Source organism: Cottoperca gobio, chromosome 24 (genome assembly GCF_900634415.1).
Source record: "Cottoperca gobio chromosome 24, fCotGob3.1, whole genome shotgun sequence".
NCBI lineage: Eukaryota > Metazoa > Chordata > Actinopteri > Perciformes > Bovichtidae > Cottoperca > Cottoperca gobio.
In genome coordinates, this window is record NC_041378.1 from 8446713 (window position 1) to 8465012 (window position 18300).

An 18300-nucleotide genomic window follows, 5' to 3' on the forward strand; every position below is an offset into this window, starting at 1 on the left:
GGATATGCCATGATGAGGACACCTGCTTTACACATAAGCAGGCTACAGCCCCTAACAGACAATGTGGGCTGGAGAAGCTCAGCAACATCTTGTAGAGAGGGGTTACAAATGATGCTGTTTTCTACTGTTTTTGTACAGGACATTCTTTTAACTCATTTGTACCTTTTTTTAATTCATGGCCAAAGTCTGTTTATCTGTTTTTCCGTATAAGCCAGTTTCCCCTTGAGTGCTGCCATTTCATTTAGTCCAATATGACGTGTTGTATTCTAAAACATCCAGGCAACCCAGCAGGGTTGTGTGGAGGGAGGTTCCCACTAACGTCATAGCAATCACATTGTGGAATTCATATAGCCAATTACGTAGATGCTTTTGTAATATCTTGTTCTGCTAGGACAGTCGAGATTCACCAGGCTACACCACCGCCCAGTGGTATTCTATAACAATCAAAACAAGTATTGCAGGTTTAACTACCCGAAGCAAGACTTGACTTGTTGAGCCATCTACGGATGGGTTGTTGATGTGCGCACATGTGCTCGTGTTTGTTTTCTCTGACATGCAGGTGTGTCTACATGAACCTGACCCAAAGAACGTCTTTCCCACATGAGGGAATTATGAAGCGCATGTCATCCGATGTTTCTGTATACAACTCTCCTTTCTTCTCCATATACAGATCCTGTTTTACCTTTCTAGTTTCTATTGTGTGCTCACGGTTCATATGTTAAGTGATTGATCTTTGACGTTGACATTTGACCTTCTTTCTTCTCCCTTTCTTTCTATTTTCTTCAGGAGAAACAGGATCCAAGCAGCACATCCCTGCAGCTCCGTACAGAGATCCAGGTAAGCAGAGACACTTGACACTGAGTCTAAAGCTTCTGCAATTTTACAAATCGTTGTCCAAAAAAGTAAATCTGACACCTGTCTCTTTCCCTCAGGAATCATTAGGCTTCAGCAGTGAGGTGTCCACTCCAGAAACGGACAGAAAGTAAGTCGTCGTCGTCCCCCCCCCCCCCCTACTAAATCCATGTAACGTGTGACAAGAGCCAGCGTGGAGCCATGAAACACGCTTGGATTGAAATGTGTGTCTGTTGAATGTCAAAACAATGTGCAGCGCAGCCTGCGTCTGGATCGCATCACACCGTACATGCCTGCACACTTAATCATGAATCACACTTAGCCTTTCTGCATGTCCGCAGCTAAAGATGGAGAGAGAGAGACAATGGAAATACACGCACCTCCATATGCAGCGTGTGTGATTGATAGATCTCTTATGTGACGGCTTGTACAACAGGTCTCTGATCTTGCCAATGGGGAGTAGAGTTCAGCTCCTCAGGTGGAAAACTCCATGACTTCATGGATGAGTGGGGCGGTGGTGTGGGAGAGAGCAGTTGACGCAGGTTCAGCTATGGCTGACCTTGCTTGTAGATGTATTTGAACATACATGAATATGTGCATGTCCTTTTTTTATTTTAATCCCAAACATGTCAATGCTTTTAATTATTAAATAAATCCATTACCTAATTAATACGAAGACGACAGTTTTTAAGTGAGCATAAAGGAAATCTACCCTCGACATTCACAGACCTCACACATATGACCTGTAGTCGGTCCCCTAAGCTCCCTTTGTCACACCGCTGCTGTGGTATAAGGAAAACCACTGACTGCTTCCTTGGACTAAAGTGCTCAGTCTAGCAGCCATTCTGTGTTCTCTGGCCGTCCATGCTTCCTTCCTGCCTTTGTGTCGAGCAGGGGAGAGGGGGGGGGGGGAGACAGAGAGGGCGAAGGAGCATGAACGAAAGAGCAGGATGGAAACGGGCATGGGTGGGGTTCCTTTTCACTGGTTTGTATAACACAAAGTGTGTGCGTTCATTTAAAGTCACCGCTGTATTTATATGTATGAAATTTCTCTACCATGGCCCACCATGAGATCACCATGTTATACACTCTTATACACTGTCAGCATAACAGCTCTGTCTAAACGCCCGTTGTCAAACAGAATTAAATCCATGGCAGTCGCACACATTTGGCACCACTGTTTGTTTTTTTATCTCCGTTAAACGAGACTTAAGGTCAAGAATATATTCCAATGTTTCCTCGCATCAAGATGACTAATGGAGATTTCAAAACGGAATAGATTTTCCATTGGTGGTGAACAGAAACATCCCCATTGCATTTAAAGAAGAGATTGTGGACGGATAGATTGGTGTAGGCATTGGGGGGCCCCAGTCTCCATTGCCATGTTAGCCAGGGCCAAAGGTTACATAAATCTTAGTGTGACTTAGAATCAATCTCCTTTTTTATATCCATTTTTCTGGTGTCTGTTCGTGGCCATCACCCCTGTGTGACCCCCCCAGTGGAATTGTCATGTTCACGTGACGGCCATGTGCGGCAGAGGAAGCGCATACCACAGACATGATCTCGTCTCCCATGGCTGTATATGCTGCACAGTCAAATGCTGCGGATGATGGGAAACAGATGCCAAATTTCGGAAGACGTCTCTCTGCTGTTCGAGAGAGTCTCAGAAAGAGACCCTAACTTCTTCCTGTCAGTCTGGTTTCTTTCTATCCTCCGGGCCTCTCATCTCTCAAAAACATTCAGACTTTGTCTCACCTTGAGTCTTCAGTTATTCTCTAGTCAAACTGCTCCACATTCACCTGCCTCTTTTTCTTTTCTTAATTTCTCTTCCATACCAAGCCCAGACCATTTCTGGTGTGAAAGTTAGAAATGAAGAGTCTTTTTTTTTGTTATCACCTTTATCTATTTCATTTCAGTATTAAAGTGTTTATGCTCGAGGACAAAATGTCCCACATTCAAACCCTCAGAAACCTATTTTTATTTTAATCCATCCCTCTCTCACTCACCCACCAACTCGCTTCTCTGTTACATTGCCTATTGTCCACTTTGTGCTGAATGGGATTTAGGTAGAGTGATTTATCATGTGCAGGCAGAGTGATAGACAAGCCCCCTCCATTCCTCACAACACATTCCTCACAAGAAGCGCACACACACACACACACACACTCACACAGACACGGATATCCCCATCATCGCCTCTCTGCAGGACAAAAGCACCCAGAGGAGATTACCCAGACTCCATCTTGGGCTGTGCCACCCATCTGTCTGTGTGTTTCCTTGTCACTTTGTTAGCAGGAGATGGGCACAGCTCCCACCATGCCTGGTATGCAAGTGGTAATGACAGAGTGCTCTCAGAAAGCTGAAGGGTTAAAGCTGGGGACTTCCTGTTTTGAAAGGTGATTGATTATTGTTGCAGAGAGGGGGCAGGAGGCCTCATCAGTGAAGTTAACAGCAGGGGGTAAATGGGTCTTGATGAAAACATACATGTGCACAGAAGCATGTTGATTATTGGTATGTAAGATTGCACATTTAGTGGCTGCTCTGCTACTGGAGGCACAGCTTATGCAACTATTAATCAGATGGAAATGTAAGCCCTGCCATGTGTAGAACAACCGTACCATGTTGGAAAACCAAAGTGCCTTGTCAGTGTATTTACCACTTGTGGCTGAGTGTTGCAGCCCTTCATGGAACTGTTGCTTTTGAGAGTGGAGCATAGGAGGCAGGGGAATACATGCACAAGCACGTGCAGTTTTTCATATTTTGTGTGCGTATTTATCCGTACGATTTTCTATTTCCCTTCAATGTGTTCTTCTGTCTTCCCCTTCCATGTCACCTTTGACCTCTTTAATGACCCCCAGGAGAGGTCATCCCTCTGCTCTTCCTGTGGACGCTGCCACTGTCGCACAGGGTCGCTGCCTTTCATTGTCTCTTCCAGAACACCGGAGATCACCTCGCTCCAGGTGGCCAGCCCTGTAGTCACACAAAATCACACCCACGTGTGTGCAATGCTGTGATTTATGCTGAGTGCGCAGCTGTGCGTCTAAATCCGGCTTTGTGCTGGTTTATCATCTTTCCTGGACAGCAGCTCTGTCACACAGGATGCTAAACCTGTGATTCATACGGCATCATATGGTGGCTCCCTAAGCCTCATCACTTATTCAGTCATCCTTTTTTTTTTTTTTCTCCTGATGTTGATATCTTTGAGATTGGGAGTTTTGTAGTCATACTGTATGTTTTTAACACACCTACAGCTATAACACACAGAAATGGAGCCCCACACCAAGACAGCGCTCGCAGGTTATCATTCCGAAAATGATTAATGCTTCACATCAGACATATCATTTCCACGGAGCAAACTGGCAATTCACTCATAGCTACGATAACATTAGCTCATGTTTGTAACACATAACATTTTGCACAATGCAGAGGTATCATATAAATATACTTTCACCTATCCTACATAGGTTCAGCCAAAGTCAAGATACTGTAATAGATAATAGTAAGTAGAAAGTTGGCTTCCTATGCTAATGAGATAAAAGAAAATGTCTCCTACTCAATGCAAAGAACAGAAGTGAAATAGAAAGGCCTGCCAAAGATTTAAGGTTAAACCAATTAAGTTGCCTTGCCACACAATGTATGGACTGACACCTTCTTTGAAAGACATTCAGGCTCTTTTAAAATGTGTGAGCGCGCTGGTGTGTGTGAGTGAGTGCGTGCATGCATGCATGTGTGCGCTGCACGGGAAGTTAATTTATAGCGCATGGGGGGGGGGGGGGCATAGAAAAGCTTCTATTGAGTGAGTTCTATTAGCATTAGCTTTGGCCCTAGCCTATCGAAGAGGGGGATGAAAAGAGGGGCAAACCATACAGGCCTCCATTCAATTAGCATCTCATTATGTTACCATGGCAGCCGGGATTTAAGCCATCGTGAAGATTTCCCATTGCACCAAGAGAGGGCTGCCATGTCTGAACAAACACATGAACACGCACACGCACGCACACTCAGGCACTGGAGAGGGAAGTGACCTGTTCATCTTGTTTTGATCCTGTCACACACTTTCACATTGCTTCACTGGCAGCCACCTGTCTCTCTGCATGGCTCAGCGGCTCTATGCCCATGTGCACAGGGCTCCAATCATAAAGGTCGTGTGGATGTGAGAGGCTGTAAAAGAACGAGACAGTTGGTTGAGAGATTTACTTTAAAGGTCTCCGAGGGTCTCAACTGGACAAATGTGTCATTCTTATCTGTCCATTTCCCCCCCCTATGCTTTGTTCCCTTATTCCCTTTTTTAATTGAAAGGACGGGGGAAAAGCTTCCAGTTTGCAGCCACCACCACCTCATATAAACACACCTGTAGGGCGTCATCCACAGACATAATCCACCTGAAGCTTCACTCCCTCTGTGCCGTTTAACTCGGCCCACTTAGCTCCATCTGAAAACAAAGTCTCTCCCGTGAACCTTTCAGCTGCTACTGTAAGCGTGAACCGCTGAAGCTCTTCCCCCTCTCACCCTTTTTTTTATATGAAGAATACAGCAATAGATTGCCGTTGATGTGGTTTCTAGTCTCCTCCAGAACAAGGGGGAGTCAACCACGGCCTCACAAGCCACTGAACATCGGGTGAGGCTGCTCATACATGACTTTTTGATTGGAAGCCGAGTGCCGTCCCATGTGTCACAAGGGGCTTTTGAGTTGTTATTTTCTCCCTGTTAGTACTGGTTATTTAGAAAGGCTTATAGACATATCAGGGATTTTTTTTTTTTACTCAGTTATTTTCCATCTCTCCTTCTTCTCCCACTCTTCCCTCTGTCTTCCTCGTGACTGTCTCTACTGTGGAGGGAAGTGGAAACACAACCAGGCTCAGTCTGCCCTGTGGTTTCGTCTCTCTCTCTCCTGTTTTTCTCTTCCTCAATCCCATACTTTCCACCTGGCCTCTCTTTTTCTTCGTCTCGTTGACCTTCCTCCTTTCTTTACCGCTTCTTAAACACTTTGTAGTACCAGCCATCTTCATCTGACGGTCTTGTTTTTGCAACAGGGGTGTTATTGTCTACATCTTCTCCTCTCCTCCACCTTCTCCCTCTCAAGCCTCAGGAGCCTGGCTTTGTTGTCGTATAAGTAACACCACTGACCCCAAGTGGCGAACAGACAGCACTGCAGCCCTCCTTGATACAATGACCACTGATGAACACAATTGCAGGGTTTTGAAGCAATGTAGTTGACATAGAAACTAAATATGGTGTGGGATCAGGAAGAAGGAAGATGCATATTTCTAATGTTGATTCTTTCTTTCTCTACTCTTCCCCCCCCCAGAATGCCCCTGCACAAATCCAGCTCTGAAGATGGATCTGGAGGTAAATTGAGACTCATTCAAATTCAGATGCTGTCTTAATATATTTCCTATTCGATTAAGTTTACCATTTATTGATCACTGAAATTGACATGTTTGCATAATGTTTATACTTATAACTGTTGCAAGAACTGGAAAATAGGTTTACACTATTTAATTAAGTGGGAGTCTTGGTGTGTAATTGTGCATCAGGTGAACGTTTCCCCCTATGTGACCTTTTCTGTCTTTAGGTAAATGGGACAATAAAAAGAAGAACAAATCTTTTTGGCAGAACTTCCGCAAGTCTCAGCACAAACCAGTCATGCGACAGACATCCAAAGGTTTGTGTGGCCTGATTTTTCTGACCTTACTTAATTAAATGTTGCTCCATATTTGACCTTGTTTTGCTTTTTTCTCTTTGCACCGTCCAGGAGAAGACATAGGCTTTGTGGCCAGTGAGATCACCATGAGCGATGAAGAGCGAATCCAGCTAATGATGATGGTGAAAGAGAAGATGATCACGGTTGAAGAAGCTCTAGCTCGGGTAGGAAGCTCCACTGAATTCCTGCCTCGCGTTGCACCTTCCTCCCTCCACCCTGACTCGACCCCTTTCCCATAGAAGTGCCTCCCTTCAACCCCAAGATCCACTCACCCTCCCTCTGGATTCGTTTCCAGCCTTCCTTCCCTTCTGCTCCATATTCCCACCATAGGCTTACTAAAACGACTCACTCTTACTAACCTGTACCAGGCCCAACATTTTAACTCTGTATTGTCCTCTACACACACACACACACACACACACACACACACACACACACACACACACACACACACACACACACACACACACACACACACACACACACAAACTCCAGATCGTTGGTGTTACCAGAGGTTCAGGTGTCTGGGGACTTTTAGGGTGTGAGCTCTTGGAGTGTGTGTGGGTGTGTTGTTCAGTTCATAAATGTGAGGTTGATGGTCATAGTAACTCAACAGCTCCATCTGTTGGGGGGTGGGATGCCCTGTTGCATTGTGGTGTTTCTCTCTAGGTGGACATGGTGGATAATTACTTGGCTCTTCTTTACAATTAATTTTTGATGATTAATTGTATTTATATGTATTTGCCTTCTTCTTCTTTCTTTATCTTCCCTCTATCCTCAATTCCTTCCAATCACCTTCTGTAATGCCTTGCTCATGGGAAGCATGACCGTCCAGCAGCATTTGAGCGAGGCATTGCTCTCCACAAGACGTTAATTATCAATTATCTTTGTTTTTGGCCAATAGCTTAATCCAAGTTTCTCGCTGTAGTGATCGCCACTCAGTCAAACTAATCAATGATCAGCCTTTAGTGGAAAGTAGTGGATTTGACTGCTTGTTGTGCTTGTGTTTTTTATTATTGTCCGTGTAATGATAAGTAGTACGTGTGTCCAGGGATGTGGTGGACGGACTATAAACCTAATAAAATTCAATCGGCCTTTCAATCTTATTTTATCTAAGATTTATGTGTGCTTAGAAAGGCAGATATAAATCTTCATGACAAAAAGTAATTCCACACACATAAAAGAAGGTTAAATGGACATTTTAAAATGAATGAATGCTTCACATTAAACATAATAGACTTTTAGTTCAGTGGTGTGTGTGTGTGTGTGTGTGTGTGTGTGTGTGTGTGTGTGTGTGTGTGTGTGTGTGTGTGTGTGTGTGTGTGTGTGTGTGTGTGTGTGTGTGTGTGTGTGTGTGTGTGTGTGTGTGTGTGTGTGTGTGTGTGTGTGTGTGTGTCCCTCCTGTCTGTATATACGCACTGTGAATGCACACGAGTGACTCCTATCATTTGTCTGTTAGCATATGGAGAGATGTAGCATGCCGGGTGACAGTGGGTGGCCCCGCCCTGTTCCTCTGCCTCTCTAAACTCTTCTTCTCCACGTAGCTAAAGGAGTATGAGCGCAGCAGACAGTCCAGCAGTACTGACACTGCAGAGTGGACTGAGGGGTCTGCATCCAATCTAAACCAGTCCTCAAACTGCAACGTGAGTACACCCCACCCCATTACCCCGACACCCCCAAAACCCTGACCTCTCCCCTTTTTTGCTCTACTTCTCTAAACACTCTCACTTCGACCACTCTCACCTTTTTTTGAGTTTGGTTTTTCAACCAAGGAGGTTGTGAAGGACGTCGGCCGTCATTGTTTAAAGATGTGTGTGGATGGATGTGTGAGTTTGTTAAACGACTGTAAACTCAACTGTTTCTTTCTGAGTTTGATGTCCAGACCTTAAATACAATCTGCCAATAGATTCTCCTTTTTTATATGTGCTTAATTTAGGACATTCCTACATAATTGTACATCATCATTGCTTCAACCACCTTCACTCAACCTTTTATCTTGCCTTTCTCTCCCTTTATTCCCCCTCATGTCTCTGCTCTTCATGCATTGTTTAAACTACAATGTATCCACCTTGTGTACATACACTCACCATGTCATGTGCACCCTGATACTATGGGTGTGGACTGTGAACTTTTGCTTGCCTCAGTTTTCTATGAGATGCACACTGAGATGCATGCAATATGTTGCAACTTCTCTTCCATATTTTAATCATCAGGTTAGTCCTGTCATGGGCATTTGAAATATGTCCTCAACAAAGTCAAACTTGGCTGCTGCAGTGACAAGGAAATTGCCTTTTTGGAAATTCAGGTCAGGTCTGTTTCCATCAATCAGTTGTAATTGTAACTTGCCGATCGCCAAGTGGGAGAGTCGCACAAAATCTACCCGAAGAAACCCCTTGCGACGTGTGCTCTTGTTAGCAGTGATTTTGTCAGCTGTTGTCCGCGGAGAGGAGGCCTTTTGAGTTAGTCGAGACCTTTTTGAGGATCCCTTGTGTGGCGGAGCTGGAGCTCAGACAATCAGGTTCTGTTGGATGCAGTTTGGTGTTTGTTGACGATCTGACAGTTCTCTCTGGTGTGAGTGTGTGTGCGTGTGTTGATGTATTTCTTTCCTTTTTTTTTATGCACATTCACATTGGTCACAGCGGCCTTTCATTAGTTCTGTATTGTGTCATCATATGGGAATAGCATACAGTCCCACTTTTCTTTACAGGAAATGAGTTCATTCAAACAGAACAATTCCAAGTACTCTGACAATAATTCCCTGCCTGCATATGTGTATTATTGTTATTTGGTGATGTGCTACTAATCCAGACTAAACAACACTGATATTTTCTCAAATTAATCCCTCTCATCCACTTAATGCATGTGCATTTCATGTTCTTATGGTTGAAGCAAATGGAAGGTTGACCCTACAGCCTTCTCAAAGATTCACCTTAAGATCCTTCATAGAGTTGCATCTCTATAATAACAATTTCCTATAGGTGGATGAATATGCTTCAACAAGAGATTTTCTTGACTTTTACATATTCATAGCTGTCCCTTCTTCGACATGAGTGATTTTATGGTTTGCATTCATACAAGAACATCAGATCTACGTGTCATTTACGAACTGTAACTGAATCAGTAAATGCATGAATAAGTATTCATGCAAAAATACTTTTATCGCCCATGGTCCCTATTAAATTCTTCTTCTGTGTAATGACTGATGAGTTCCTTCAATATGAAAAATAGGTTAATTATGCCATACATAACCTCAGCTCAAGTTCTGTCTGTCTGTTTGATGTGGGTATTTGAATTGTGCATGAGTTTGCTGATCATCTTAACAGTCAGTGAACCCTCATGTTCCCCCTCTGCTGCCAGCTGCTCACTTCCTGTGGGAAGAAGATTGATTGATTGGACGGGGGGAGGGGGGGGGGTTTACAAACGGGAGAGGATGGAAGAGTTACTGAAGGAGTATTGTTTAGAGGAACACGCAACTCTGCTCTTGACGCTATGAGCAAACGCAAGAGCTGGAGGCAGAGAGGGAAAATAGAGTTTGCACTTACCCCTGGGCCCTGAAAAGGGGGGAAGTCCTGTATCTCCAAAATTGGCCACTTCAGGAAATATTGCTTCTCTGCAGGGGCCTCCTATTGGTGTCACATACTGCCCCCTCTCCCTTCTAATGAATGGAATCAGGTCATTCCTAAATTCAAATAGTTAACAGATTTGTGTGTCTGTGCGCCTCTATATACAGACATGTTAATATACAGCTCAGGCGTGTAGCTGACATGTTTGCCATGTATCTTTGGCTGCTCTGTGCCTCTTCTTTGATGCTGTCTTTCCCCGGTCTGTCTTCCTCCGGCGATCGGAGCCCACATTCCAGAGCTGGCCATTAGTGATGTTGGGGCCAAGGCAGGGTCAGAGGGGCTCAAATGCTGGGATTGTTCTCCGTGCACAACACGCCTTTTCTCTGCTAGCTGTGCGGCACGGCACTTCCAAACAGTCCCTCATTCCTCAGAGCTGAAGTTACGAACAGGCTGCGTCTGTATCTGCCAGCATGTGCACACAGATATTATTTTGGATTGTGCATAGCGTGACAATTTTGGTGGATATGTGTGACCCGCTCTTGCTAACCTGTTGGATGTTAACACAGAAGTCGAAGTGGTAAGTTTGAAGGCACATTGGTGCTCTGAACTGTTTGAAATAGATGGTTCTTTTTCTTTTTTCTTTTTTTATGATTGATCTGTTCTGTTTTTGTGGTGCAGGGTGATGCATATGGTGCGCCATGAGGATGTTGGTTTGTAGTTTTCTAAGTTTAACTGCATCTCCAAAGCTATGGGAACAATCCTCAATCTGATTTGTGAAGTGAAACGGCAATTGTGGTGGGGGAATTGTAGCTTTGACCTTGTTTTTGAGGGCCGCCTTTCAGCCCTGCTTGATTCACGGCCTCCTCTGTTTGGCTTTCTTTCTCTGCGTGTGTCTTTTCCCCTCTTTTTTTTTTTTTTTGAGGTCATTTGCATGGATGGTGTTCCTCAGGACTGGGTTAGGACTTGTATATCATTGTCCCCTCTTTTACAATATTCTAGTCCTTTTCTCCACAAGGAGAACAAATCATGTGAGTTAACCATGAAATTACTAAGGCAGTTGTACTGCACATAGCTGTCCCCAGCATATGACTTCACATGAGACACTTCTCAATAACAGTTATTAAGAGGAACCACGTTACAGGAGTGGACTCCTATCCAACCTTTGGTGATCTCACAGCCTTTGTACCTCCTCTTTTATCAGCCATCACACAGACTTGTTTTTACATTACATTCTCTGAAATTGAAAGTTGAAGGAGTTCGCAGCTGTAGCCAGAAATGTGTGGTTGAGTTGAGGGATTGTCAGGGAGAACTGTGCTGAGGGACGGTGGAGTTATAGGTTTTCAGAGCCTATATCTGCAGTATTGTCAGAGGCCAAATGAATGGCTCTACCCTGGTTCTGGTCTGTTGAGCCGATATGACAGAAGACCCTAAAGGTTGATCACGTAGTGGAGGCGAAGGGAGGTAGGTTTGATAGAATGGACTTGCACAAAGCCACGTTGATTTAATGTATTGTTCCCTCTTCCAACTTGGCAACAAATCGCAGGGTTTCGTAGCACTCCCACGCCTGCTGGAATCAAAATATCATTATGTTGCTACGGTGGTTTGGTGCCATCAAGAATTTGTGGACAATGTCAAATCTGTTTGCTCCAACCAAGCCGCACTTAATAACATCATCCCTACTGTATGTCAGCAGCCTCTGAGCCAGGCCTGTGGTCAACAACAGCGAGAAAGCGGTTTCTTCCTTGTTAGCTTTCTAGCTGCGAAAGAAGACTGCATTTCAGAGGACGGAGAGCTGAGCCCTGCAGGCCTGCGCTGTCTAGTTTTGTGTATGTGATGCATGCATGCGTGTCCCTTTTTTTTGCAAGCGACGCAGTCAACCCTGACTTTGAAACTGGCAGCGAGTGACAAGAGAGGTGGTGTTGCTGCGGAAACCAGTGGCAAATAGAAACAAATTAAGTTGTTTGAGCTCCATGATAATGATGGTCGTTCCTGCCAGACAATCTTTAGGCCAAAACTCGGTTCATCGGCATCATCATTATCATCATCATCACATGGAGGCCATAGCAAGATTACACACACACACACACACACACACACACACACACACACACACACACACACACACACACACACACACACACACACACACACACACACACAGCCTGGGGGGATTTTGTGTGGGTGATGAAACTGTTTGTGACTTCATTCATTACGGTCTGTTTTCCACTCCACTACACTGTGCATCCCTAACCTAACCCACTGTGCGAGAGTTTAAATGCATTGGCCATCAATGGAGAGGCAACATAATGACATTTACATTCATAACATGTATTGTTGTACTGATTCATTGTGTCGTAACAAATTACTGTTTGATCTGGTAGTATTTATTTTCTGTATTTTCTATAAATATGAACTTCAAGTAGTGCCACCATTTCTCCAATCCCCCATTTCTCACCTCACTAACTTTGACTCCATCCTAAACAATGCTCTCATCTGTCGCACTATAACATATATATCTATATATTTATCAAATTGTGTTTTTGTTTTTTCACTTTTTTTTGTTTTAATAACTTCAAAACAAAACCCTACGTTTCTGTTACTCTTGCGTGAATGAAATGTTACGTTGAAGAAGAACCTACTGCTTCTAACCAAAGTTTATTTAATTTACAGAAGTGTTCGACTGTCTGTCCCTTTTTATTATATCATCCCTCCCTCTTTCTCTCTCTCCCACCAGTCTCGTGAACAGTCAGACGATGAGCAATCGGAGGACTCTGTGAAGTTCAAACGGCTTCACAAGCTGGTTAACTCTACACGCCGGGTCAGGAAAAAACTCATCAAGGTGGAGGAGGGCAAGAAACATGGTTCTGAAGGTTCGTAACCCCCTTGTCTTTAAATGCTCCTTTGAGTATCCTAGTTTTACCAACGTTTGTTTGTATCACAAAACACAAAAGTGAAGTTAAAGTTCACTCATAGAATCACTTGTGTTCAAAACTGCGTGCTATTGGAAATTAACTGTGTGTTTTTAAAACGTAGGATTTATTTTTTTAATGCCAAAGTATTACATTCTCATCTGTCATGGGTTTTGCTTAATACTCAGACTTTAAGAATGTGTTTTTAAAATGAGTGCTGGCTAGCTGTGGTCTTGGAAAACCACAGATGGGTCATGGGACTACTCAGCATCTGATGTCTGAATCCTCCTGAGTAACAAACTATCTAAGGTTTATGTCTTCTTATTTTTCTTCTTTTAGATTTTCTGAATCTGGGGGCACCTTCCACCTGTGAGAACAACACTGCTCTCTATACAGGGGTCCTAAAGAGGCCCCCTTTGCCCCAGGAGGTCTCTCTGCCCTCCCTCACCCAGGATCAACTCTCTCTGGATGGAGACACAGACAGTCTGACCAACTCCCCTTCCTCCAGCAGCCTGGACACCTGGTCCGGACACAAGCTGGTCAAGACCTTCAGTAAATCTTCTAGTACCCACGGCCTCATCAGGCCCCCCAAGAGAACCCCGGTTGGCTCCGGGGTCGTGGGAGACTCCATCTCCGGCGTTGGAGGCAGTGGCTCTTCCTTCTCAGAGCTGGATGGCTGTGGATTGGACGACGAAGGAAAGCTGTCGCGCTCCACAACCGACAGCGAGATGCGGAAGGCTCTGAGCTCCATCTCCCATGGGGTAAGTAACAACGAGGCTCTCTACGCCTACTATGGCCTCACTAAACCCCGCCCCAAACCCCATAACCAATCCCGCCTCCTGATCTCGCTGGATGACGGTCCACAAGGCAGCCCCAAACAACAACAGCCTGCAAACCGGCATCATGGCAGCTGGACTCACCGGAAACCTGATCCCAACTACGCTTACTCCACCAAGCACTTACTGTACCAACGCTCGCGCAAGACCCCTATCTCCCCTCTGTCTGTCACCCCTTCCTCCCCTGCACGATGTGATGTAGCCAAATCAAAAGGTTTTGGAAGTGGGGGAGGGGGCTGGGTGTTCCCCTCCCGCAGGCTGCGTGGTCGAACGGCAGTCAGTGAGCTGAACATCACCTATGTGGTAGAGCGGAGCCTGTACGGTCACCTCAACTGGGCCCAGCTGGTCCGCCCAGTTACCCTCAGCCGCGCTGAGCGCCGCTGTCTGTTGGAGGAGGACCGCGAGGCGGACAGGAAGTGGGCGGCCAGTGTGGACCGCTGCACCAAGCGGGTGCTCTTGCGCATCCAGCAGAAGTCTGTGAGTTCAGACCATGAGGTTTAAATCGACCGCCTCGTGTGAGCAGGACTCGGTGCTTCAAAGTTGCAGAATAGCTCAGAGGTTTTTAAGGGGAAGATACAGCAAACGCACACAACACACATGCCAGGTCAAATGACTTCAACTTATCCATTTAATACTGCCTGCGTAAGAAATCCACATCAAAGCATTGCAGCCGTGCTGATGTATAGAAAAAGGCGAGGGGCTCGTATATCTATCACAGATATAACTGCCCTGAGAGGAATGACATCTTCTCTGACCTTTAAGTGAATGCCTTTTGGCTTTAACCAAATAGCCTTTTTACTTTATTTCAGCTGAATATGGAATGATTATGGACTGTGCAGTGGCCCACTTGGGAGGTTAAGTTACAGCAGTAAGTGCCTTTTTATAAATGTCAGATCCCTGAAGAACACTGGCACAGTCACACTGATCCCTGTGGGCAAAAGAGCTTTTATACAAGCTTGAGGATGCTCTTCCTTAGAACTGCACAGTACGTAGCCTCAGAAGTATTCAATGAATGGCCCCATTAAATCCATATACTACTACCTACTTACTCAACTTTGTAAGAAGAAAGAGAAAAACAGCTACACTGCTAATACTAATTCCTACTACAGCGGATGTAAAATAGCAAGTTTATAATTGTGTAACGCCAACCAGCTTGAAATCAGTCTGGTTGCATAGCAAGGAACTCACTCCTTCCCCCACATGTATCAAATAGCCTGTGTGTATGAGCAGAAGCAGTGACACATTCTCTAGGCGGTGATATAGTGGAGCTATCCCGCAGCTTTGAGGGCACCTGAATCCTATCGTGTTCTAGTGAAATCACCGGAGGTCGTTCTCATCCAAAAAAAAACTCTCCAAAAAAAAAAAAACCCACCACTTTTTCTGTTGTTGCTTTTCGTGTTCTTCTTTGGCCCGTGCCTCTATGGTTGCAGATGTGATCATTTTTTCTTTTAGTTGTTTTTATTTCCTATAATTATTCTTGAGAGACATTTTCTTCTGGGTGCATGTCCATTCCATCAAGCATCGCCATCACATTCAAAGCTCTTTTCTTTGGACGTCGCTTCAAACATGTTTGTTCTCCAAACTGTGCTTTTCCTGGGAAGTTGTGATGTGGACTGCAGCTGTGGACATCTAATATACAAACTATTTTCTGAACGTGCAATGCCTTCACACATGGAGGATCTTCGCCCAGGGTTTGTGGGAGTTCAGTTTAGAAGTAATGGCTTTTGAAGCAAAGGAGAAAATGCCCGAAATCAAGTGCCCCACTTGAACCAAGTGTTTTTTGGCAGATGCGTATGTGCATGTCTCTGTCTACATGTTTTGTGTGTGACATACTGCTGAGCTTAGGGAGGATTTAAAAAGCAGCTCAATGATAAGATCCTGGATGTGTTCTTCCTCTCATGTCTCAGTTCCCCTTTGTGTCTACCCCTTATCTTGCTGTTGACCTCTGAAGTCAAGTAAAAAAACAAATCTCCATATCACACCCTGTCCTCTCAGCAGAAACTATTTACCCTCCCTAAAATATGTTTCTGATGAGAATAACATATTGTCGGCTCTACGCAAACCTATATGTTGTGCATGTTTGCATACTAAGCCCTGTTTTGCATTCCTCCATAATTAACCACAACACGTTTCGCGTCAGGCTGAAATGCATTGAATATAATTGTAAAAGTATATATATATTTCAGCTTGGCCACATCAAGTAAGACTTAATTTAATTCTGCAGGGATTCGAGCTTTAAAGCATATGAGCAACTTGTTGGAGCCGACTGCGTGTTCTCCACGCTCAATATAACAGCTAATTTGCCTGGAACTGTGCAGTAACTCGCAATTTTAAAGAGGAGCTCGTATAACAGTTTGTGTTACATCATGTCTGTTGGCTGTCCACAGGTCCCGTATGACATCATGCCCCCGCATATTTACAAACCATATACCCATGTACATTAATCAAAGTGCTGCCTATGTTGTGTCAAGCATGAATCATTGTGAGTTGACCCCCTAGTGGGTGTGGATGGGGAGTTTCTGTGACATGACCTTCTGAATGCCACTCATTTGATTGTGTTTTGGCTCCCCCACAGAGAACGTGCAGCTTCGGGGGCTTTGACCTGTCTAACCGTTCGCTCCATGTGGTCAACGCCGGCTCAGACGTCAATGTGAGTGCTGGCAGCTTGTAAAATGATCAAAGGCTGTGAACGACCTGAACTCTCCTATCGCACTAAATCACATTTTCTCTGTTCTCCGTTTTTGTTTCTGCGATCTCCCATCCCTTCCCTTTGTCTTCCTTCTGTTCCATCTCTCCATATTCATCACCATCTCTCCCTTTTGCTTCTCTCTGTCTCCCTCCTTCCTCTCTGTCCATCCTTTTTGTCCATTCTCCCTTTTCCTTCTTCTGGCCCCAGAATAAAGAACAAGAGGCCATATACAGAGAGGTGGTCAAATCCCCCACCACGTCTCGGATCTCACTGGGCAAGAAGGTCAAGTCGGTCAAGGAGACGATGAGGAAGCGCATGTCGAAGAAGTACAGCAGCTCCTTTTCTGAGCAGGTTAGACATAAACACTCGTGGGGACACACAAACACACACATCAATGGGATTTTTGACTGGTTTATGTAGAGAAAGTTCAGATAACATCGAATATTGTTTTCCCTTGTTTTTTTTCACACATCATGCTTTTAATCCTTAAAACGGTGAGCCAAGGGCGGCTGTAGAGAAATAAAAGCTCCCCATGTTCTGCAAACATTTAGAGGATGTTTTGCAGTGTAAGCAACATACTCTGTCCACAGGCTGTGAGTGGGTGAGAGTATTTGTGTTAGTTACAGTATAAACATGGAGCACTAAAACACACACACACACATTTTGATTTCAACATATTCTGGGCCCAGTGTGTAGGGTGGAGTGTTGTGCTTCATGCTGAGCTCATGGAGTGATGCAAGTCTCCCTGAGGCTAGCTCTCAGGAAATGAAGTGTGAGAGAGTATAATGGCCGTCTCATCTGCACAGCCCTAGTTTTTCTGGGCATCCAGCAGCTTTACTAGTGGCCTGTCCAGCTCTCCGGTTTGATGTTGCCCCGCAGAATGTGTCATTAATACACAGTTGAACATCTGTCCATCATGGTGGCTCAGAATTGTGACCCACATATCCTGGAATGAGTCATGGAGCCATTGGATGGGAAAGAGCAAAGAAAAACGAATTGTGGCAACGTCTCAACATTTTATAGACCACACTGCCACCTAGTGGATAACAGGAATAAAATAAACACAGTGCAGTAGATGCCGATGTAGCATATTGTTATATTTGAAGAAAATTAAAAGTTTAAACAAAAGTGTTTTGAAAGGTAAAATGAAATGGGATAATCACTTCCACAATGTGATGTAATTCCTGTTGAAAAACGTTTTTCAGACGGGGTAATAAACAATGAGGGATCTAGCTTGTGTTAAAATCAATGGGCTATCGGTCCTAGATGATGGGACCTGCAGAAAATAACAGCTGATTATTTATTATGACTTTATTGGTTGGACGTTTGTGTTGCTCTTACCAGTGCTGCTTGAATTCACTTTATTTCAGGAAGTTGAGGTGACCTATTTCCTGATTATTATTTTTAAAGAAAAAAGATATCTGAAGAAAAGTGTATCTTCTCCCCCATGTCCTTTCATTACCCATCTGCATCTCCCGTTCTTTTTCTTTCTGTCTTTCAGTCCAGTCCGGATGGAGCGCCTGGCTCCCCTAAGTCCCCTCAGCCTGACACCGACTCTCTGGAGAAGCCGAAGCTTAAGTCCGGAGGCTCGGTGGAAAGTCTGCGCAGTTCACTCAGCGGACAGAGTTCAATGAGTAAGACAAGATCCAAGTAACTGCTTTTCAAGACTGATGTTATTTGTAAATGGCTTTAGGTAGCATGTTGTGCAGTGTATGTTTTTTTGACATCTTGAATAAGAGGAAAACGT

The 18300-nt window shown here is 44.4% G+C and overlaps 1 protein-coding gene across 6 annotated transcripts in view; it reads left to right on the forward strand.

The window, feature by feature from the left end:
* Positions 1–18300, forward strand: part of sash1a (SAM and SH3 domain containing 1a) — a 153229-nt gene that overhangs the window by 119815 nt on the left and 15114 nt on the right. For 4 of the 6 annotated variants that reach the window (XM_029462627.1, XM_029462632.1, XM_029462630.1 and 1 more), the window contains exons 3-13: positions 787–837; positions 933–982; positions 6161–6201; positions 6428–6517; positions 6608–6720; positions 8101–8199; positions 12854–12989; positions 13368–13789; positions 16440–16514; positions 16761–16904; positions 18055–18187. In XM_029462627.1, the coding sequence (XP_029318487.1) occupies positions 787–837; positions 933–982; positions 6161–6201; positions 6428–6517; positions 6608–6720; positions 8101–8199; positions 12854–12989; positions 13368–13789; positions 16440–16514; positions 16761–16904; positions 18055–18187 (1354 nt within the window). Of the gene's footprint in view, positions 1–786; positions 838–932; positions 983–6160; positions 6202–6427; positions 6518–6607; positions 6721–8100; positions 8200–12853; positions 12990–13367; positions 14342–16439; positions 16515–16760; positions 16905–18054; positions 18188–18300 lie in introns of all 6 variants that reach the window. The other 2 variants (XM_029462626.1, XM_029462628.1) reach the window with 2 other exon arrangements.